This window comes from Chanodichthys erythropterus, chromosome 2, assembly GCF_024489055.1.
Source record: "Chanodichthys erythropterus isolate Z2021 chromosome 2, ASM2448905v1, whole genome shotgun sequence".
Taxonomy (NCBI): Eukaryota; Metazoa; Chordata; class Actinopteri; order Cypriniformes; family Xenocyprididae; genus Chanodichthys; species Chanodichthys erythropterus.
The window spans coordinates 38,898,329-38,923,727 of record NC_090222.1 but is presented as its reverse complement, the minus strand read 5'-3'; the positions used below and the strand labels follow the sequence as shown (position 1 = coordinate 38,923,727).

Below are 25,399 nucleotides of genomic sequence, written 5' to 3'. Positions count from 1 at the left end.
GTTTGACATAAATGTACGGTATTCATTGATTGCGAACTGCTCTGAAACCGCGAAACCTGTAAAAATGCCGCATTTTGACTTTGAACGTGCAGCACTCACAATTAAATAATCGCCAATAATCACATTAAGCCGTATCATTATTCCTGTTTTCCAACCTCAAATTTAAGTCCACTTTAAAATAATTAGACTTTTGTTATACCATTTAAGACTTTTTATGATCTTAAATTTGACAAGACTTTATTTACATGTATAGCCTACTCCTAAATACGTTTTACAGTTTGCACAGTTGTAAATGCGAGTGAAACGAACATACTGTTGAGCCCACATATAAAAGTGACTCAAATTGGACGCAAAAAAAGTATATTTTGGATGTTTAGATGGATACAAAAAGATACCAGATACCTGCTAAAAACTGGTAAATGCAGTACTCAAATAGTCAAAATGTCCAAAATGCAGTAATGTGAAAGTGAACAGGATCTGGCCGCGGTGAAAAAGACAACCCTGCAGGATAAAGAGCACAGACTCTTGAACTGAGAAAAGCACTCACTGACAAATGGGAGCGGAGAGCAAAGGCTGATGGGTAAATGGCCATCGCAGTGGAAGCTTCAATTGAGGTGCTTCAGCACAACCTCTGCCCACACACACGGAGACACAAAGACCTTCCTGAATAGAGCCCGTATCACACACCTGCTGCTGTAGCAAAGCCTTTCATTACGCAGCAAACGGGCAGCTCTCCTCTCCGCCGGTGCTCCGTCTGCATCACTGTGATATGAGAGATGTCCGTACTCGCTGTTGACCAGTGTTTGAGACGCTGCTTTCCAAACGGAGCTTCCCAAGATGCAAACTTGTCAATTACCACACCCATTCATGACATATTTGTCTTGGGAAAAGGGATATTCAACGAGAAAATATGTACACTACTATCCAAACCGTTACTTTTATACAGCAAGGACACATTAGATTGATTAAAAGTGACAGTAACGACATTTATAATGTTACAAAAGATTTTATTTCATATTCTTTTGAACTTACTGTTATGGTTTAAGCAGCACGACTGTTTTCAACATTGATAATAATGAGAAATTTTTCTTGGATCAAATGATTTCTGAAGTGACACTGAAGTAATGATGCTGAAAATTCAGCTTTGATCACAGGAATAAATTACATTTTAATATATATTCACATAGAAAACCGCTCTTTTAAACTGTAATAATATTTCACATTTTTACTGTTTTTACTGTATTTTTGATCAAATAAAAGCAGCCTTGGTGGGCAGAAGAGACATGAAAATGCTTTCAAAAACATGAAAAAAATCTTACTGACCTCAAACTCTTGGACGGGAAAGTACGGTGGGATGATTTTATCAAACAGGAACTGCCTGAATTGTGATTCATGAAGTTAGTAATTTCTTTGGAACAACATGCCTTGAGAAATGATGACCAGGAACATCCCTTAAAGTGCCATATTATGCATTTTCAGATATTAACTCTAAAAATGCTGGGTTAAAAACAACCCAAGTTGGGTTGAAAATGGACAAACCCAGTGATTGGGTTGTTTTAATCCAGTGGTTGGGTTAAATGTTTGCCCAACATGCTGGACAGTTTTATTTAACCCAGCAATTGTTTAAAAATGACTATATGGCTGCCTTAAAATGAACCCAAAATATGTTGGAAATTAAAAATCAGACACATAATTACTAGAGGCAACAATAATAATAAAAAGGAGAACATTTATTAATAAGCATTATTGTTTAATAATTATTCATTAAACTTATTAATAAATGTTAATTTCCAACATACTTTGAGTTATAGTTTAAAGAACCATTACATGTAGCTTCTTTGCATGTTGTATACAAGTACGTTGAAATGCGTTCAGTTGTTTTATGCCATACTGTGGAACATTCCAGACAGGGAGAGTGTGGGTTGTTGTTGTGTGCCTGGTACAAATTTGTTCCAAACTTTGAAAACATTGTTTGAATAAAAATTAATCCAATTGTTTACAACTATTAACAATGGCTGTTAAATAAATTTCTCAAGTGATATTTTGCTCTTTTGTACGGTGTTCATATTAGGACTTCCTCACACCTCAGTCATACAACGAAAAGGCGTCATGCCTCAGACTAAAAGGCTTCAGTCATCGGACAAAACGGCATCGCGCCTCAGACTTAAAGGCTTCAGGTCTCAGGAAAAACGACGTCAGGTGTCAGGTCTCGTACAATTAGGCATCGAACTAAACAGCCTCAGACCAAAAGGCTTCAGACGAAAAGGCATCAGACTAAAAGGCATCATTTTTTTTTATTTTTTTTTGTATAGCCTAACTTTCTGTTGGCTTTTATCCCCTCATATGTCGTCCTTCAGTTGTCTTTTTTTTTACTGTTACTATTCCCAAATTAATTTAAGGTGTGTATGTGTGCATGTTAATTATGTAGAATCTATCTGTTGATGGTATTCATGTGAATAAGAAAAGAAAAGAAAAGAACAGAAAAGAACATGCCGATTTTCACATTGGTCTGCAGAAAAACAGCAACGGGCTGAATGAAAATGTAAATGTGACTCTTCCAACCAGATAGTGGTATTCTGTTTTTATTGTAATCTTTTATGCATTCCATTTTTATTTTTATGTATTTGTTTCCTTTTTATGTAAAGCACTTTGAATTACCATTGTGTATGAAATGTGCTAAATAAATAAAATCGCCTTGCCTAATCGATTCTCTGACAGTAGGTGCCGCTGGAACAGCAGAAATAAAGCCGTTTCCTTGGTAACCTACGTACACAAAGCAGCTTAACTTATAACTACGCATTCAAATAGCTCAAAATATTTTTTTTTTTTACCTCTCTTATAAAAATGAACCATGGTTTTACTACAAATAAAACAAAATGGTTATTGTAGTTAACCATGGTAACCACAAATTAACCATGGTTTTGCTATACTATAGTTTAAGGTATTTGTAGTAAAATTATTGTTATACAAATAGCCTATCAATCCAAAAAAAAAAAATCATAGTTAACACACTTTTAACCATGGTTAATTTTCGTATGTGTTCACAATGCAAGCTAGTTTCAATGTGTTATTTTGCTAACTTTTTATAGCCTACATGCAAATAAAACTAGTGAATAATACAAATTTACAAAATAATCTCAGTGGGATATGTTTTATACAACTCAGTGTAATATTTAACTGAAAACTGCGTGCACGTGACATCACATTGAGGCGGGGCAATTCGCTTCTTTCTAAGTCCGTTTCGTCTGATGCCTTTGAGTTTGATGCCTTTTAGTCTGAGGCCGTTTCGTCTGAAGCCTTTTGGTCTGAGGCTGTTTAGTTCGATGCCTAATTGTATGAGACCTGACACCTGACGTTGTTTTTTCCTGAGACCTGAAGCCTTTCAGTCTGAGGCGCGATGCCGTTTTGTCCGATGACTGAAGCCTTTTAGTCTGAGGCATGAAGCCTTTTCGTTGTATGACTGATGTGTGAGGAAGTCCTAATATGAACACCGTACTTTTGTCTTTTCTCAAGATGTATTTTTGAGATTTCCCACAATAACTTTATTATTAAATCATAAAAATGCAGCATATTATGATTAGATTTTATGTATAATATATCCCTGTTAATTTTATAATTTCTTATATATATATATATATATATATATATATATATATATATATATATATATATATATATATATATATATATATATATTTATTATATTTTATAATTTCTTTCTAGCAATTATTACATGTAAAAAATACAGGAAATAGTATATTTATATACAACACAATTATGCGAGATTAACAATTTTTTTTTTTTTTTGTAGACTTAACAGTTTTTTAATGTGATTCAGTCTGTTAATTTTATCATTTATTGATGCACAATAAGCAATAATTACATGCAAAAAATACAGGAAATGGTCTAATTATATACAACACAGTTATGCAAAATTAACAAAAAAAAGTAACTAAACAGTTTTTTAATGTGATTCAGCTGTGATTTCATTCACTGTAAATTAATTTACATATTTTGTCAGTAAAGTCATCTGTGCTGCTGTATTTTTACAGGAATTCTCTGGTAACCACAGCTGCCAGCGTTTTCCTGTAAAAACAAGATTTTTTTTTTTTTTTTTTTTTCAGTGTACTATCCAAACCGTTACTTTTATACAGCAAGGACACATTAGATTGATCAAAAGTGACAGTAAAGACATTTATAATGTTACAAAAGATTTTATTTCATATTCTTTACTGTCATGGTTTAAGCAGCACGACTGTTTTCAACATTGATAATAATCAGAAATGTTTCTTGGATCAAATGATTTCTGAAGGATCATGTGACACTGAAGACTGGAGTAATGATGCTGAAAATTCAGCTTTGATCACTGGAATAAATTACATTTTAATATATATTCACATAGAAAACATATTTTAAACTGTAATAATATTTCACATTTTTACTGTTTTTACTGTATTTTTGATCAAATAAATGCAGCCTTGGTGGGAAGAAGAGACTTTTAAAAACATGAAAAAAATCTTACTGACCCCAAACTCTTGGACGGGAAAGTACGGTGGGATGATTTTATCAAACAGGAACTGCCTGAATTGTGATTCATGAAGTTAGTAATTTCTTTGGAACAACATGCCTTGAGAAATGATGACCAGGAACATCCCTTAAAGTGTCATATTATGCTTTTTCAGATATTAACTTTAAAAATGCTGGGTTAAAAACAACCCAAGTTGGGTTGAAAATGGACAAACCCAGTGATTGGGTTGTTTTAATCCAGTGGTTGGGTTAAATGTTTGCCCAACATGCTGGGTAGTTTTATTTAACCCAACAATTGTTTAAAAATTACTATATGGCTGCCTTAAAATGAACCCAAAATATGTTGGAAATTAAAAATCTGACACATAATTACTAGAGGCAACAATAATAATAAAAAGGTGAACATTTATTAATAAGCATTATTGTTTAATAATTATTCATTAAACTTATTAAAAAATGTTAATTTCCAACATACTTTGGGTTCATTTTAAGCAAGCAATACGGTCATTTTTTTAAAAAATAGTTGAGTTAAAGAAAACTACCCAACCACAGGGTTAAAACAACCTAATTGCTGGGTTTGTCCATTTTCAACCCAACTTGGGTTGTTTTTAACCCAGCATTTATATAGTGCACCTTTTACAGTATGTAGTCCGTAATATAGCTGTTTGTGAATGTAAAGCATCAAAAGTTCATGACAAATAAAGTTATTGGGCCAGATTTACTAAACAGGGCAAATTAGCGTGAGAGCTCAATTTCAAAAAAGTGCAGATTGGAGTGGAAAGTTCTGCTATTTATTAAATTAATGAACACAGACGCAGCTGGATCAATTCCGTAATGACCAACGCAACCTACCGAGAGTATAAAGGCCCCGGTATACCTCAAACGAAGTTCTTTTTTGTTCTTCGTTTAGGGGTAAAACAAAGTTCGAAATGCGTGACCAGCAATATACTGTAAACGAACATCTGACACCGCCCACACTGCGGAGATCGACATTTAGAAGAATGTGTAAATATGTGCCATGCACTATCTTCTCAGTAACAAAATAAACAACAAAAAATGAGAAAACAGCAAGTATTTATTATTATGCATAAGAAAAGTGTCTGATCATAACATCATGGGAATGTTAGCACGAGCTCTGCAAAGTAGCACTCCAGTCACGTCACGTCTTCATATAGCACTTTATCTAATAGATTGCTTAAAATCAAGCAGCTTTACAGTATCAAACATGAAAAACAGTGCTAGTGCCTCATTTTATCAGAAGCACAACTTCATTTTGTACTATAAAGTGGCTATCCAGTGTGTTCATGTTTTCACTTGCGAAGATCTTACCTCAACGAACTCAACACACGAAATGAGTCAAAGACGCGTCCCATGCGAGTGAAGGCGGAGCCTCAGCGCTCACCTCTTATTACGTTATCGTCACAGCCAATGGTAGTACGAAGGTGTTTTGCAGCTGGAGCGAACTTTTCCTGAAAGTTTGCTTTGGCAAGCTGTTTCGAACTTCCAAAAAGAACACAAAACGAACTTCATTTTGGCCTGATTTTGCTCAAAATGACGTCACATCAGTTCGTTCTTCGATTTTGTTTGAAGTATACCGGGGCCTTTAGCGTCTGGTTTAACCCTCTGGAGTCTGAGGCTGATTTGGGGCCTGGAGAAGTTTTGACATGCACTGACATTTTGCTTTTTTCAGTTGTTCATAAACATATTAATGACACAAGTGTCATTACACTGTATTCAGCACAAACTAGGCTACCATAATATGTGAGGAACATGTATGTACATGTTTTTGTTTTTGAAGGAATAATGTTTATGCGTGATTATTGAAAAAACAAAACTTAAGTCACTGAAATAAGGCCAAAATACTATATGAAATCTTTATTGACAAAACTTCTGGGTATTGGAGGTTGTAGACTAGAGTTTTTGCTTCAGAATTATGTAAAAATTATGCTGCCTACTCCTTCATATAAAACAACATATTGATTTAGTTTTTGTAAGACACTTTTTGTCAAGAAACACAGTATGCGTGGAGGCGTGAATTATCATGAATAATGGGTCATTTACAGCTGAGAAGACAAAAGAATTGCATAATAATGACCTGAAATGACTTGCATATTAATGAGGCCTTTCAGTCAGGTAGGCTGTGAAAAAACCCTCTGTAATCATGTCTCAGCTCAATTTAAAATAATAGTATTCTATTATATTTTTTAAAATATCATGTATTTCCGTGATGCAAAGTGTCTGAACAATTATGTTACCTCTATGGCATTTCATATAGGCTTTTAGCTTAAAAGCATGCGCATTTGGAGAAATATTGATGGATTCTTATATATTTATGTCAATTTTCTATTCAGAGTAATATTTATTCAATATTTATTGTCATCACTATGAGTGCTGGATACTGTGTTTTCAATTCATACTTGCAGCCGGAGGGCGCTATGTACACCTTCAGGCCACAAATTCATATAAAGAAGAAAAGGAACTAGGAACTAATGGCATGTCTTCTAGAGATCACTAAACACGGCTTTACCATCCAGATAAACACTTTTCAGGACAATAAATACACGATTGAGACAATGCATACAAGTATTGCCTCTGAATTTGCCTCTGAATAGCGCTGGCTCCGTGGGCGTGGCCGCATTAGCGGATAATGAGCTGAATCACAGACTTCTGACATGGCTCTGTTTTCATACAGATTACATAAACACAGAATGTTTGTTTTCGATGTGATTTGCACGATTTAAAACCTGACATTTCATCGTTTCTTTAGACATAAGTGTCATTTTTTTTGTCATTAGTATTCATAAGTTACAGTTCATTTTCTGAGAACTATCAGATTGGACTTCGTTCAGAGGGAGACGAGAGATCACGCATGTTAGTTTTCTTTATTTTACAAAAAGCACAACGTGTTTTTACTCTAAGTGTATACAAATAAAAGAAGATATTGTATAGTTTCAATTGATATATTACTTGTGTCTCTATGACAAGAAATGACGGAGTATTTTAAGTCTGTTTTGCTGCAACGTGAAAAAAATTATGCAAAACACGCCGGCGCGTTAACGGACTCCAGAGAGTTAAGACCTTTTTTGGGTTGTAAATAATGGCGCAAAAAACCAGTAAATTGACTAGCACAAACCTTAGTAAATCACCTTGTGTGATTAATTTAAATACTCTCCTCCCATAAATTTTGTGTCTGAAAGGGAAACTCTTATAAATGCATATGCAATAAGGTCAGCCGCAAAAATAACCCTGTCCACACCTTTTCAGCTCTAATTTTTCACTGCGTGTCTTTATTAAATCCTGGCGATCATTTTTAACGGCAGAAGAGTAACCTGGTCTCATCACGAGTCGCGAAATACGTACCAGTGAGTACATATCGCTGCAGTTTCGCTGCAAAATGTCCACTGAGTGGCGCTAAAAGCGTGTTCCCTTTTTTTGGGGGGCCGGAGCAGATAATAGGGTGAATGAGGTACGGTTTTATGATGTTGCTTTTTAGACATATCGCCGCGGTTCTTGATTTGACATATGCCCTCCGTTGCATTTTTAAAATAACTTCCCACTGTCGCTACGCCTAAACCTACCCGTTGCCGTTAACAAAAGCAAACGTGACGTAAGAAGCGTCCGCGATCGTGTACCGTTTTTCAGCTCATTTAGATCTCTTTTTTTTTTTTTTTTTTGTCCCAGTCAGTCGCCTTTCATGGGATTCGTACCCAGGCGGGTTGGGGGGGGGGGGGGGGGGATTGACTCCTCGTTGTAAGTCCAACTCCGTATCGGCTGAGCTACCGAGCAAGCTTGGTTGCAGCCAAAAAAAGCGAAACGCGTAGAGCTGGAAAGTCCAAAGTACGTTCGTTTACAAATCAGGCACTCTGGTAAGAAGCGGTGACATGATATTGTATGAGGAGACGTCAAAACGAGGCTTTACAAATCCATAATCCGACCCCGGCTGTCGTCGAAACTGTGTGTGAAAACGAGCCAAAGCGCTCATTGACGTTTTACAGGCCTCTAGTGTTCGTTTCTGTTGGAAACTGCAGCCGGTACATAATTTTGTGTCTCGTGAAAACGTGCCCACGGGTATGTCTCTCCCATGAGACCAGGTTCCAAAAGAGAGTTTGCTCTGGCGCAAACTGTTAGTAAATCTGACCCATTGTCTCCTAAAAGAAGGAAGCGATTCTGAACTGCTTGAAACAAGTCGTCATTAATTTCAGTCTCTCTTCTGGCTCAAACCTATGTATTTTCGTAACAAATTTGCATAATCCTAGCCTATGATCTTCATTGGCTGCAGTAGATCAATCACAACAGAAAGGAGGAGTTTAGTTTCAGAAAAGAGGTGATGCCGCAGTGTGTATTATGAGAAAATGTAAGTGTTTTTTGACCTTGGATGCATGTCAATCTACTGTAAGAGACTCGAAAATTAGCATAACAGGAGCACTTTAGGAAAGCACATTATACTGTAGTGCATGCTCGACCGGTCTGCTCTACTCTCACCGTGACAGAACAGCTGTGAAAGTTTCTCCTCCACTCAAGGAATTATATAAACGTTATGCATCTAACCTCCCAAACAAAGCAGAAGCGGTTCAGTAATCTACAGAGGTGGACTTATGGGTCTATTTTCATCATTCCTAGCCTGAGGTCGAGCTTTCTGGAGCTGTTTATGCTTGTTATGAGAAGCTCTTGCCCACTTGTATCTTCATCTCCATCTCGCTTCTCCTCTGCGAGTGGGGTTTTCACTGAACTCAGATACCGTGATCACAGATTCTGCAGCAGAGCCTCCTACGCAGGTCTCAACACTCCAACAATAGAGCTATGTTTAGATTTATACAACATTTAGCCAACAAAAGGCCGTATCGCAGACCTCCCAAAGTTTCTCTACGCCTTCAGACTCGCAAAACAACTTAGACTGAAACTGATGATGTTACAGTAACTAGAGCTGAGCGATTAACCCTTAAATGCATACCTCGGGTCTTTAGTGACCCGGGACGTCATTCACTACCCTCCACCTCGTACATTTTTAAAGTTAGACTTCAAACTTCTTGGTATTCCTCAATCAATTCATTATAAAGAATATAACAAGAAAAAAAAACATAAAATTATAAAAGAATGCCTATTTTTGTATTCATTTTTTGTAAAAATTGTATAGGGTCGCAAACGACCCGAGGTGTGTATGAGTGTACGTATATTTTTTCTGCACAACAATAATTGAATCTTAGATGACAGAATAAGTGCAATTCACCTTTATTCCACAAGGTGGCAATGTCTGATACACAACGCTGAAGTGACGACTCATTTAGAGAGAAAACGAAATAATGAGAAAAACATGAAATGGCTCAGCGATTTACTGCAGAACAAGTACTGAACGCAATCAAATATGACTGTAACTGTCACTGGATGGATCTGGTGAAGCTGTTAGCGATCGAAATATTGATTTTGAAGACGTTGAAAATTATATAGTTCTGAGAGTATGTTAGAGATCGCAAATGGGCTCATATTCGTGACCTCAAACATAAAACTAGCCCATTATTTGCTGAATTTACTGGGAAATGAGCTCTGACGAGGACAGTGATGATGGCATAAAACATCTGCTCAAATGGAGCCCTTTCAAGCTCCAAAAGCTTATTTTATTCTTCTGTAATTGTTACTCTAATATCAGAGGAGTTTTATATTATCACGACAGGTAGAGATCCTTCCGTGTTAGATATGGATCCGGGTCGATAAAGACCCGAATATGTAAGAATGATTGGCGAAACAGTCATGCATTTAAGGGTTAAAATCAAATCACAAAACAAATTCACTGTTGCCAAGTAAATTCATAAGCAGTAAAACTTTGTTAAATAGTTTTCACTAAATGAATAATAGAAAGAATATTTGATTGTTTGCATTTAAATGCAGCAATATATAGATAAATTGCAATAAAAAACAGTGATTTAAAAAAAAAAAACATTTTTTACCAAAGTTTAAATACGAGGAAAATGTCAAAGACTTCCAGAAATATTTTTGAAATTTGATGCACACAAATTGTTCAATCAGTTTTGAATGAATTGAAACTGAACTTTCCAATTCTTATGGCGTTTTTGTTTCTGAAACTTATGTTAGAGAAACTGCTGAAAACATCTTAATGGTCTTATATACATGAGACAAGATCCAAGAAGGAAGAAAATGCAATTGTCAAATAATAAGAAATCATTGCAAATATGTTGCTGATTTTTATATTGCCATCAAAATCAGTATATTGTAAATATGTGAATATTTCTGGAAACTGGTTCTGTCTTGCAGAATTCCTTTGGAAAGTGAAGAATCGCTCATGCTCACTCAAGTGTTCCTCACAGAGACGGGCTGAGAAATCCTTAACAAGATCCATGACATCAGAAATGAGTCCATTCATCTCCTGATGGTTATCTTCCATGCTAACTGAACAAGATTGATCATGGTGTGAAAGAGAGGAAGGTGAATATGAGCACACGCCACTGAACACAACACAACACAGAGGCAAAATAGCATGAAATGAACTATCCTGCTTCTTCAATTACAAGCCATTGGCCCAAAGCCAGAATCCAACAGCATGGGTGAAGGTATAATGTGCAGATATGTGTAATATGTGCAGATCTTTTACTTGCGCTTCTGTAAAGTTCACTTAAAGGCACAATATGTTTTGTTGATTTGCTTACTTACATTATCCCAATTGTTTTCAAGAATGTTTAAAGGGGTGGTTGATTATGATTTTTAATTTTTTTTTAACTTTAGTTAGTGTGTAATGTTGCTGTTTGATCATCTGCAAAGTGTTACGACACTCAAAGTTCAATGCAATGAGAGATATTTTCTTTTACAGAAATGACTTTTTAAGGACTACAACAAACGGCTGGTAGGGACTACAACAAGCTTCTTTTTAGTGACATCACAAACCCCAAAATTTACATAAACCCTGCCCCCGTCATTTTACGCCGGACTGCTTCACAAACAAGGATCAATTCAATGCTGGATTTGCACAAAAGATGAACATGACGGCACATGCTAGTGGATGAGTTGAATCAACTCCACAGCAACTACATCAATTTATCCACTAACCATTCAGAAACGTCTAAAAGTTGTAACTTCTTCCTGAGTCTCTCCATCAGTGTCGACTCCGGTTTGAACAATGTAAGGCTGAACACTTTCCTCATTTTGGCTGCGTGAGATTCTCCAGCTTTGTTGTTGTTGAGCTGTTAAAGCTCCGCCCTCTTCTGGAAAGGGGGCGGGAGCAGCAGCTCATTTGCATTTAAAGGCACACACACAAAAGCAGTGTGTTTTTGCTCACACCCAAATAGAGGCAAATTTGACAAGCTATAATAAATGATCTGTGGGGGATTTTGAGCTGAAACTTCACACACACATTCTGGAGACACCAGAGACTTATATTACATCTTGTGAAAGAAGCATTATAGGTCCCCTTTTAAACCTAGAGAAATAAGCAATTTTAACCAGGACACGGATCGTGATACCAAAGATGAAAGGGAAAAGGTGATAGATGCACAAGATACATCATATGTAATATATTGCCATTCTTCGTGAATTTTCAGAAAGGGTGAAAGAAAATGGATGAGCAGATTAGGCAAACTGATTTATGTGTCCTGCTTCATGATCTTTTCTTCAGATTAGAAATGTTATTTTATATATATATATATATATATATATATATATATATATATATATATATATATATATATATATATGTGTGTAGAGAGAGAGAGAGAGAGAGAGAGAGAGAGAGAGAGAGAGAGAGAGAGAGATAGATAGATAGATAGATAGATAGATAGATAGATAGATAGATAGATAGATAGATAGATAGATAGATAGATAGATAGATAGATAGATAGATAGATAGATAGATAGATAGATAGATAGATAGATAGATAGATAGATAGATAGTGAAAGCTTGTGTTTAGTAAGAAAATTCTGCCATTATTTACTGACCGTCATGTTGTTCCAAACTGGTATGACTTATTTTCTAATATATTTAATCAAATGTCTAAGCTGTTTTTTATCCCACAATACAAATGGATGTGGACCAGGGCTGACAAGCTTCAAAAAGCACAATAAATAATAAAACTTGTTAATATGACGTATTCTCTGTATTTCAAATCATATGATTTCAAGTAGATTTGTATGAGGAAAACACATTATTCACTGAAAATCTTGCTTGACATCTGTAGTCAGCATTCATTTTCATTGCTTTCAAAGACATTAGAATGAATGAATAATGACAGCATGTTCACTTTTGGATGAACTATTTAAGCTTGTAAATCACTAAAACATGCTGAAGAATGAAATATTGTTTCTATTTTGATGCACAACAGAGCGACTTCAGCCTGCCAATCTGAAATTGGAAATTATTCACAAATATTAAACTGGCAAATCATAACCAATTTTAACAAAGTAAACACACACACGCTTATTTAAATGTTTTGGTTTAACATACCTGTTCAATAATTGCCTTTAAATTGCTCCAGAAAATTTAAATTGTATCTTTCCAGAGGGTGTGCTCATTTTTGCAACACAACATTTTAGCACTTTGATAAGAAAATCTTATTTACCTGATTAATTTTGACAAGCATTATATCTTCAAGCATCCCTAATATGTCTTCTACATATATTTTTAGCCTTTTTTTGTATTTATTTGCATTTGAATAACTTCTGACGGTAAATCAAAGTCAGTATATGTTGTCTCTGGTTGCTTCTGAAGCAGACGAATTCAATTAGCACATCATCCAAGTGCATTAAATGTGTTCGCCTTTCTATCTGAAAATATGCCAAGAAAGCTTTCTTCTTACATCTCTAACTTCACTTAACAAATACAATAAAAGCTACACAAGCACACAAGATAGTTTGTAATCAGAGAATCAAAGTAGCCAGATTGAGTTGTTTACAATGCCTCAATTCTTTGATTTAATGAATTATTTAAGATCTACACCACCTGAGGTGTTTACATGAACCTGTTTCATTCCAAATGAGTCACAAGTGGGATTAGCAATGCATTCTCAGGCTGCGTGTAAACACAGCTAGTATACAGAGTCTGAAAACTTCATTTGACCCCCAAGGAAAGTGAGACATGGTTGTATATCTTGTAGACTTGCATGTAAAACAGGAATTTGACGTGAAGGGGGGATGACCACATTACAGCAGCGAGCGTTAACCCCTCTGCAAAGACAAGCATGGCTGTAGGCTATCGTTTTAAACAGCCTATGCTCTTTAAACTCTCGTCGACCTCATAAATCTGGGACAAAAGCTTGCGTTTGAAGACTTAAGTGAAGTTCTCCAGAGACTTTGGAGTGGTGGGCCAGCCTTTCTTACTTGATATCGATGTAAAGAGGCTTATGTGACAGCACAAATGTGTTCAGTGGTGAAACAGGGTACGATGCATACTACATAAATGAGCAAATGTGCATCATGTCCCAAAAGAACAAGCAAGTTTGTTTGTCGCCATTGAACAATGTAAGGCTGAACACCGTTACTGACAATCCTCATTTTGGCTGTGTGAGATTCTCCAGCTTTGTTGTTGTTGAGCTGTTAAAGCTCCACCCTCTTCTGGAAAGGGGGCGGGGAGCAGCAGCTCATTTGCATTTAAAGGGACACACACAAAAACGGCGTGTTTTTGCTCACACCCAAATAGAGACAAATTTGACAAGCTATAATAAATGATCTGTGGGGGATTTTGAGCTGAAACTTCACAGACACATTCTGGAGACACCAGAGACTTGTATTACATCTTGTGAAAGAGGCATTATAGGTCATCTTTAAGATGTTTGCAATGTATATTAAATCAAATTAATATAGTAATCTTACTATTAAATATTAACATTTATATTAACTGAAATATTGCCATATTAAACTAACTTGATATTTATTACTTGCTGATTAGTTGCTGATAGCTGATTACTTACTCCAATACATCAATACCCCCACTTTTTTTGTAAGTTTGCTTTGCATTGGTTTCCAAACATTTCTTAAGGTAAACTGAACTTTACCCCAAAACTACCATGTGAAAAGAAAAATGGGAACAGCTGGAGGAAGGTGAAATCAATGGAAGTGCAAAAATATCTGTCAAAGTAATGTGCAACTGAAACAAAGCATGGCGGTGATGAGATTGAATTTCAGAGAGCATTTACCCTCCCAGCATGTATATGACCCATTCAGGTCAGCGGCTGGTAGACTGTAACATGAAAAGCATCACTTTGACAGCGGTAAATTCATGCTGTACGCTGTCAAACGTGATCTATCGTGACATCACAGAGTTGTGACATTGAATGATTCAGCTGGGTGTCACGAAGAGGGCCGTACCTGCTCCATTCATGCATTGAGGTCAATGAAAACAATAATACAGATGATTCAGACCCAGAGGAATTCTTTATGTGTATGGAAAACAGGATTTGAGAGACGTTTCAATTTAGCCAACTAAACCCCCTCCGGGCTCCGATACATCTCCGTCCTCCCAGCGATTCTGCATCTGCAAAAGCACAAATTGTTTTAATCAAAATGCAGTATATTACGCTCAGCTGCACAGACGAACTGGCACAAAAACATCGACGTAAAAACCCGGGGTTATTATCAGTGCATTCCACCAGGGATAGGCCATTGGCAGATCACCAGGGAACAAAGCATCGCCGTGAGAGCGGGAAAAGGGTGGGAATGAGAAACCGGCGCAGCTGCATGTGTCTGTTCACAGCGCTGCAGCTCAACATGAAGTTTAAAAGGCATTCGTCCCACACACACACACACACACACACACACACACACACACCTTATTTATTCATTAAGCTTATACATTAGGCAAAAAAATATTTTCTTGAATTATCCCCTGAGATTTTAAGTTACTTTTAAAATAATTGAACTGCACATTTGTATATAAAAAATACAGTACTGCTAATAAATATTTATATATATATATATATATATATATATATATATATATATATATATATATATATATATATATATATATATATATATATATATATATATATATAAATATTTATTAGCAGTACTGTATTTTTTATATACAAATGTGCAGTATTTGTATATATTTGTATATATATAACATTTATAAAATAAATATAAGTAAATTTTTTAACTCTATAAAAATACATGAAAGACGTCTCTTATGCTCTTAAGACTGCATTTATTTGATCAAAAATACAGTAAAAACAGAAATATTGTGAAATATTTTTACAGTTTAAAATAGCTGTTTTCTATGTGAATATATAGTAAAATGTAATTTATTTCTGCGATCAAAGCTGAATTTTCAGCATCATTACTCCAGTCTTAAGTGTCACATGATCCTTCAGAAATTATTCTTATATGCTCAAGAAACATTTGTTGTGCTGCTTCATATTTTTGTGGATACTGTGATACATTTTCCAGGATTTTTTTGATACATTTTATTTGAAATAGAATCTTTTATAACATGTCTAATTAATTTGATCAAATATTGAATATTTTAACCTACAAGTTATAATACTAATACATCTCAAATTCTTCACTTTCAAATGTTAAATCCTCAAGCTTTTATTTGGGTGGAAAATGAATGGAGACCTAAGTGTGTTTAAATGATGCTTCTTGTTATAAATCTGTTAAAATACTAAAAACATACAGTCCAGTCCAAAAGTTTGGAACCAGTAAGATTTTTAATGTTTTTAAAAGAAGTTTCGTCTGCTCACCGAGGCTACATTTATTTAATTAAAAATACAGTAAAAAACAGTAATATTGTGAAATATTATTTAAAATTTAAAATAACTGTTTTCTATTTGAATATATTTGACAAAGTAATTTATTCCTGTGATCAAAGCCGAATTTTCAGCATCATTACTCCAGTCTTCAGTGTCACATGATCCTTCAGAAATCATTCTAATATGCTGATCTGCTGCTCAAGAAACATTTATGATTATTTTCAATGTTGAAAACAGTTGTGTACTTTTTTTTTTCAGGATTCCTTAATGAATAAAAAAGTTCAAAAGAACAGCATTTATCTGAAATACAAAGCTTCTGTAGCATTATACACTACCGTTCAAAAGTTTGGGGTCAGTAAGAATTTTTATTTTTTTGAAAAGAAATTAAAGAAATTAATACTTTTATTCAGCAAGGATGCATGAAATCAATCAAAAGTGGCAGTAAAGACATTTATAATGTTACAAAAGATTAGATTTCAGATAAACTCTGTTCTTTTGAACTTTCTATTCATCAAATAATCCTGAAAAAAAATATTGTACACAAATATTTTGTACAATTGTGCACATTAAATGTTTCTTGAGCAGCAGATCAGCATATTAGAATGATTTCTGAAGGATCATGTGACACTGAAGACTGGAGTAATGATGCTGAAAATTCAGCTTTGATCACAGGAATAAATTACTTTGTCAAATATATTCAAATAGAAAACAGTTATTTTAAATTGTAATAATATTTTACAATATTACTGATTTTACTGTATTTTTAATTAAATAAATGTAGCCTTGGTGAGCAGACGGAACTTCTTTATAAAACATTACAAATCTTAGTGGTTCCAAACTTTTGGACAGTACTGTATGTCAAAAAAATTATACAAATAATTATACTGCATGTTCAAACGCGAGAGATTTGATAACCACATTAATTCATTTTTGTTTTGATTAATTGTGCAGTACTATTTATTTATTTAAATTTTACTTTTCTATGATTGAATGAATACTTGGTAACACTTTGGTACGGGGAACACGTTAACTATGACTTTTGCCTCAATAAACTCTTTATTTACCGCATATTAATAGTCAGTAAGGTAGTTGTTGTAGTGTTTAAGTTTAGGTATTAGGTATGGGATGTAGAATAAGGTCATGCAGAATAAGGCATTAATATGTGCTTTATAAGTACTAATAAACAGCCAATATGCAAGCCAATAAGCAACTAGTTAAAAGTAAGAATTGTTCCCTAAACTAAAGTATTACCGAATAATTAGCTTTGGTAACACTTTTTATTTTAGGGTCTTTTAACTAGTTGCTTATTAGCATGCATATTAATAGAATATTGGCTGTTTATTAGTACTTATTAAGCATATATTAATGCCTTATTCTACATTCATAATCGTACCCAATACCTAAACTTAACACCTACCTTACTAACTATTAATAAGCAGTAAATTAGGATTTTATTGAGGGAAATGTAGTTTCTGTGTGTTCCCTATACTATCAACTCTTGAACCCCCTGCACGGACCCCCTTTTGGGAAACCCTGGCCTAAAGCAACAGAATAAAACACTCATCCAGTAAACAGGCTGTGGTACGGCGGCTCGAGCAGACAGCGCTGAGGCCCATGTGTCACTCCCAGCGTTTCGCTCCGGAGCAATTTTCCACTGAGAAATCAATAGCGTAGTGCAGACTTCTCTACAGGGGAAATAGAGTTTGTATTGTTTCTCGCAGACAAATGCAGGCTTCAGGAAAGATAAATGGTATTTTCGTGGGCCTTAGCAGAAAACGGCTCAGCCTCATCCATTCGCTCTCCTCTCTTTTTTTGGACACACCCTGAGCCCATCGTTCTTCACTGGGAGCTTTGAAGAGAGCGGCATGGAAAAAAAACAAAAAACAGTGGATTGGATTCTGCTGCTCAACGCTTAATATTGGTATGATATTATCTTCTGGCCTCATATGATCTCTACTATAAAAGGACTGCTTAACTTTTCTTCGCTGGATCTGCGTCAGATACACATAATCCGCCCGGATTCCATGTCCACCTGAGACTCATGCCTTCCAAAAACTCCTGTCTGATGTTTCATAACTTTCATATCAGACCTAGTAGCAGCGTTTTATATCGCAGTACAACCCAGAGAGTCGTAAATGACTAAATATATTACTAACCCGGCGCAGTGCCACATGCTTCCAACGTGTCAATGATGTTTCTGTCTGCAGTGAAAGTCAAATACTTGAATTATTATTTATTATATACTTTTTTAAGTAATAATATTGTTTGTATATATATATATATATATATATATATATATATATAGGTCAATGACATTTTTTTTTTGTCCAAAGGCCTTAATAATAATAAAAAACAAAGATATGACATCTAAAGCATGTAAGGCAGTACAACTAGATCTTTTTTATTGAATCCAAATGTTTTTAATTATATTTTGCTACATATAAAGGCATTTTGAAGTGTCAAAATGCCATTCGGTTTAACTGTCCAAAGGCCAATACAGCCATTTCATTTGTGATTAAAATATCTTAAAATGTAATAAATGTATATATTTTTTATTCTGGCATGATTTAATAACATCATATATCAACATAGTGCAAAATGGTGTTAAAATTATGTGTAGAAGTCGTTGCTTTGTTATGAGAAAGAACGTCCAGATGTCATTCAGAGTAACCAATATAAAGGGACCATATTGGATCAAGTCATGTGGTCAATATCATGTGACATCATTCAGACACTTGCAAAGGACCACATGGTCATGAAGCAAAGTAACTAACTCTCTCTTAACTATTTGATAAATTTATGTTTTCACTTTCGCTCATAAGCATGTCCCGAAACATCAGGTCATTCGGTGCAACCGCTATAAAACATGGAAAATGTTGTAATATTTTAAAAACTTGTACTAAATATAAAATGTTTGATTGTCCTTTTGCTAGATATCAGCCTGTTAGCATTGTTTGAAAATATCGTCATTCTGTAAAACTGAAATTTTGGTTAAACCAAATGACTTTTTTGGTGAAAAACAAGACTTAGAGACCCATTTTGTGTGTGTGCCATATTTGCCATTTGTATCAATTTGAGATGTTAAATTAGTTTTATTCCAATATTAGCCGATTAATATAGCTTCATATGTACATTAGAGGCTTCTATATATACACATTATTTGGGAAAAACTGTGCACATCATTCCAGCCCTGTAAAATTGCTGTTAACATATAATAGGGTTGGAAAATCCCTGCCATCATATTCTATAAGATTCCTTTGTGTTTACGATTTTGAACCAGTGAATGTTTAATGCGCCTCTGAGACCAAGCTATAGATCTGACCTCACTGTTTCCTGAGAACAAACACACACACACACACACACAAAGCACAAACCTCTCGCTCCGACATATTCTCTATTTTCTCATTCTCTAACATACGACGTCTGATACCCTTTCTTTTATTGAGAATGGCTTTGTTGATCAGACCACACTGGATGCAGAGAGCAGCAACAACATCATACAAGCTGGTTTATCAATAATGAACATGGCTGACAAGCCAGCACTACACTTTTAAGATAGAACAAACACACAAACACAACACACAATATTACAGTGAAATCTAGAGTACAGCTCTGTTTTGATTCCAGCCACAATGCATGCTGGGTAACCAACAATTTAACTTTTTTTTTTTCTTCTGGTTGGTTGGAGCATCAAATTTAGCCATTCTGACTAATAAAAGCTGTCTGACTGATTCATTCCATGATTCAGCCAAATGATCCTTATATTTGATTCATTCAGATTTACAATCTGGTTCAATTGATTCATTTAAAAGAACAGCACCAACCAAGTGATTCATTAACAAATTAGAACGCATGGAATTCATTTTCATTCCATAAAGCTATTTATTGCCAATACATTATTATGCAATATTGAATTAAAAGTGCAAAATAACTAGATATAACTAAATGCAATTTGCACGTAATGTCACATGCAAACAGAATATTTATAGTTTTAGATGCACTATACTACACAGTATGCAGTAAGTAGTATGCTAGCAGTGTGCATTAGGGTAAATAAATGATTTTGGGTGAACTGTCCCTTTAACATGGGAAAGATGTTCGTTCATATTCCATTATTGTTAATATATTATTTTGAGGAGCCCAACTTATCTTGTCCAGTGTGATCTACAATGCATTTGATGCCGATTTCTGCACTCCAGAATAGCAAAATCTGCTGTTGCAATACTGCCACGTGCAACAGTGTACCGAGCAAAAAAAAAAAAAGAAAGAAAGAAAATAATGGGACATAAATACATTTACAACCCATATCAAGCCAACTCTGGAATTCAATATGAGAGTCTGCTTTGCCAACATAACATAAGAGCGAGAGAGAGAGAGATTACTGTGAGTTAATCTAGTATCCGATTACCGGCTCCAGAGGATGGCCAATGCACAACTCATTATTGAAGGAAAAGTCTGTTAAATACAGATTAGAGATCCAGAGCAAATGTCAGCCTTGGCGACCATCGCTGCCTCTCTCTGAACCACTATCAAGTGTGTGTGTGTGTGTGTGTGCATATGACTAAACTCTTCTGTGATGCATGATTGTGCCTCTCCGCTCCACATGCATGCATCTGTTAGCAGCATGTTAGAAAAATCCCACACTCCACTTTCCAAACGCAGGTCCAGCCAGTTCAGTCGACTCTCCAGCCAAATCCCCTCCCAGCGTCACGCCGTCTTAGGACAACACAGCCTGTCTGTTGTGCTTTTACAGGCTTAAGCACATGCAGGAATAATCGGAGAGGTTCCCATCTGTCGGTGGCACAATGGATGAGCGCTGATGAGAGCTTTAGTGCCACACCAGCATCTTGCAAAAAATTAATTTCTCATTTTTGCATAATACTGACAAAAAATCCCAAAATGTGATCCCAGAGGATTGCTCTTTCAAAGCTCGAGAGAATAAAAGGAAATTGTAAGTATCAACATTGTCTCAGATGTTTCTCCTTAAAATCAATTTAAGAGAAATAAAAAGACAATAAAAAGTTCATAGTGAGATTTCTGACTTTTAATTGCAGAATTTGGTATCTTTGCAAATCTGAGCACAGTTTGAGACAATGTTGAGATCTGCGTTAGGGTTATAGAGCTATAAAATTAACAGAATATATAGTTTAGTCTTGGGAGAATTTGATGAGCAATATCAGAGTTCATAGTGAGATCTCTGACTTCTGATTCCAGATTTTGGTATCTTTGCAAATCTGAGCACAGTTTGAGACAATATTGAGAATTCAAGAGGAGACATGTGAGAATACTGGGATCTTTTTCTATGGAAACATTTGAAAAGCAGGAATTTTCTCTCAGTTTTGCCTCCATTTGTTCTCATTTATGTCTTAAAGAAGCAATTGATATATTAAAGAGATATCTTTTGACACTTTTGGGAACAGGTAAACGCTGATAAGCAGATTAGAGCCATGTCAGCATTTCTCAGAGATTTCCTTCAAAGCTCAGGAGACATAATAGAGTTCTCAGTTATGGTTAAGTCTCAGATTTTTCTCCTAAAATTCCAAAAGAAGTAAAAATAGACACAAACGACTCATACAAAAAGATTATAGAGCTATAAAATTAACAAAATATATAGTTTAGTCTTGGGAGAATTTGATGAGCAATATCAGAGTTCATAGTGAGATCTCTGACTTCTGATTCCAGATTTTGGTTTCTTTACAAATTTGAGCACAGTTTGAGACAGCGTCGAGATCTCTTCTGGAATTCTAGAGGAGACGCGTGAGAATCTGAAAAGCAGGAAGTTTATCTCAGTTTTTTCTCCATTTGTTCTCATTTGTTTCTTGGAGAAGCGATTGAGATTTTATCAAGTTTATATCATTTATATCATTAAATCTCAAATTTGTCTTCAAAAGTTACATGAGAAGCAAAAGTACAAAGCTATAAAATTAATAAAATATATAATTTAGTCTTGGGAGAATTCGATGATCAATATCTGAGAAAATCAAAATGTGCCTCAGATGTTTCTTCTAGAATTCCATATGAGAAGTAAAAATAGACATACATACAGCATGAGAACAGAACTATAAATCGAATGCTAATATCAGCTCTGATAATTTTGAGAATTTAATGAGAAGTATTTGAGATCGTATTAAGATGACTTTTCTCACAATTATATATTCAAGTTTATTTGCTACCCATTTGGTATCATGGCAGAGTTTGAGATCTCTTCAGAAACTTGAGGCCTCAGAAGAAACATCTGAGAAATTGGATACTTAAAGGGTTAGTTCACCCAAAAACGAAATTTCTGTCATTTATTACTCACCCTCATGTCGTTCCAAATCCGTAAGACCTTCGTTCATCTTCAGAACACAAATTAAGATATTTTTGATGAAATCCAAGGATATCTGATTCACACATTGACCTCAAAAGGTGCAATGTCATTGCTGAGTGTGTGGATCACATACTCTTGGATTTCACCAAAAATATCTTGGTATTGTGTTTTCCGAAGACAAACGAAAGGTTTTGAGGGTGAGTAATTAATGACAGAAATTTCATTTCTAGGTTAACTAACCCTTTAAGCAAAGGTCTCCAATACGTTCTCCATGTAATCTCACTGGGAATCTATAAGAAACTCTATGAGAAACTTCCTCTGTGACAAAGTCCTTTGTGCCTTTTCTTAAATAAATAAAGACCTTTTGTTTTCTTGTCTTCTTTTAGCACCAATTATTATTTGGAAGCCAGATATACATCTATGATCTCACGCTTCAAATGACATGTTTATATGATCTTCAGAAGTTCACAACAGCTGGCTTTGCGTTTCCAGAACGAATTGCAAACAACTCCACACTTAACAGTCCCAAAACAACCAGCACTCATGTGACAATTACCACAAGCGACACTCTCTTCAAACCACGACGGACGGCGTGTGTAACCACCGGTGCAAGAACAGAGCGAACCTCATTAGCACCTCTAGACGGAGTGTGTTTGTGTGACTCACGCTGCTGAAGCTGGGAAAGAGGTTGAGTGTGGAGCCGCTGTCCAGAGGGAAGGGAAGGAAGTGCTTCATACCCAGAGAGGGCGGCACAGTGGGCAGAGGAGCTCGTACCAGCGCTGGCACCAGTCCGCTCTGACACGCATTACCTGAGGAGGAAGAGAAAGAGACAGAAGTCATGAAACATAACCGGTTATGAGATCCAGCACATGTGCAACCACTGGAGAGAGATTGATTAATTATTATTAAATGTATTTGTTTTCTTTAGCTGGCATACCTCACATGTGCATGCCAAATTATCCATACTGTTTTATTTAGTCATGAGCTCTATGGGATGCTATCCCAAACTCTTGTGCAAGTAAATTGGCTATCTGGTGGAAAGCCAGTTGCACATTCCTGATGTTATTTTACTCAAATGAAAATTGAGTAATCTTTCTTTAAATAAAAAATCATGCTCTACCTCTACAACAACTTTCCTCTTTGGATGACATGACTTTTCAACTTCTTCCCCTTCTAACCCTGGCATAGATCGAACTTTGCATGATAAGTATAGGCAAACTGAAAACCAAAGCAGCTTTTGGCTAAAGCATATCTGTAAAAATCTGATTCACTAATAGGACCAACAAAGATGTTGTTGCAGGAACATGGCCTATAGTTGGCAAAATCACAGTGAGCTCAGAATTCATGAGTTCAGTTCAAACAGAACATGATGATTCAGAACATTTCTTTGCCACACGCAGTGAAATCTCTGCTGAGGATCTGGATGCTACTGCCGATGACATTATGACTTTTTACCCATTACTAAAACTATCTGCCATATCATTTACTTTTGAACACACTCTCCTGGAACTATAAATACCAAAACAATGTGCTTCTCAAACTGAGACGCTTGATTGGCTGTTATCTGTAATAGCAGTAGAGACAAACTCTAGTCCAAGTGGGAGAGACAGAAACCAGTGGCGGAAAACAAAAGTAAATAGCTTGTTTTATTACAGTAAGAGTGTTTGTGTGGGTGGCACTGGAAAAGGCAGATTTTTACAGCACATCCCATTAACGCACCAGAAAAAGAAACAGCATTTCGTATCCAAACGGAGACAAAAGCCAGAGCAGAAAGACAAAAAGACCCAAAGCGTTGCAGAAATGTGATGCCAAAGAAAAATGGACCACTCAGGGTTTGCTTTATGCTTTGTGTTTCATTTAAGTTTCTCCTACAAAAAGAAAAAAAGACACTATGCTTAACATTATTCAAGTGAATAGCAACTCAGATCATTTTGTCAAAAGAGAATTGAACAAGGAATGTCTGAGTTCATATTGAAATATCTTACAAACTTTATTTTGACAAATATGAGCATTTTTGAGATCTGTTGTGAAAGTTTAGAGGAGAAAAAAGAGGTTTTAGTCTCATTAGAAACATCTGAGATGCAGGAGAATTAAGGCAGTCTCTACTTGTTTATTGCAAGTGAAACAACTGAGATATTAATAAGATCTCATCTAAAATAAAATCAATCAAACAACTTGTTTTCAATTCTTCTGATTGCACAGCTTTAAATTTTCTTGTATCGCTTCTGAAACTCTACAAATTAGATTACCAAGGTCTTTTTCTCAGGAGAAAGTTGAAGACTTTAGAAAAATTCTCCATTTGATCTCTTGCCTGAAAAACAGCTGTGATATACAGATCTCCTTTGTGATTTGTCTAACTTCAGGGTTTCGATGTTATCTAAAATAAAACCCATAAAACAACTTGTTTTCTCTTCTTTTGATTGCATAGCTTGACATTTTCTCAGATCTCTTCTGAAACTCTAGAGATTAGATTAAAGGATTAGTTCACTTTCAAGTGAAAATTATCTCAAGATTTACTCACCCTCAAGCCATCTTAGGAGTATATGACTTTCTTGTTTCTGACGAACACCATCATAGAAGTATTAATAAATATCCTGACCCATCCGAGCATTATAATGGCAGTAATGCGTTACAAAAACAAGTATGAGCTGAAAAAAGAGTCTCCATCCACATCCATCTATTATAAACATATTCCACATGGCTCCGGAGAGTTAATAAAGGCCTTCTGAAGCAAAGCGATGCGTTTGTGTAAAAAAATACCCATATTTAACAAGCTATGAAGTAAAATATCTAGCTTCCGCCAGACCGCCTTCTGCATTCTTCAGAAAAGTTACACTGTACGTCCTACGCCAACTTACGGAACTGACACGAC

At 35.5% G+C, this 25,399-nt stretch overlaps 1 protein-coding gene across 22 annotated transcripts in view; it reads right to left on the bottom strand.

Annotated features, from left to right (window-relative positions):
• Nucleotides 1-25,399, bottom strand: part of znf385d (zinc finger protein 385D) — a 235,096-nt gene that overhangs the window by 62,612 nt on the left and 147,085 nt on the right. For 20 of the 22 annotated variants that reach the window (XM_067412024.1, XM_067412043.1, XM_067412001.1 and 17 more), the window contains one exon: nt 23,194-23,336. In XM_067412024.1, coding sequence (XP_067268125.1) covers nt 23,194-23,336 — 143 coding nt within the window. Of the gene's footprint in view, nt 1-687; nt 1,196-1,323; nt 1,484-23,193; nt 23,337-25,399 lie in introns of those variants that run through there. The other 2 variants (XM_067412151.1, XM_067412142.1) reach the window with 2 other exon arrangements.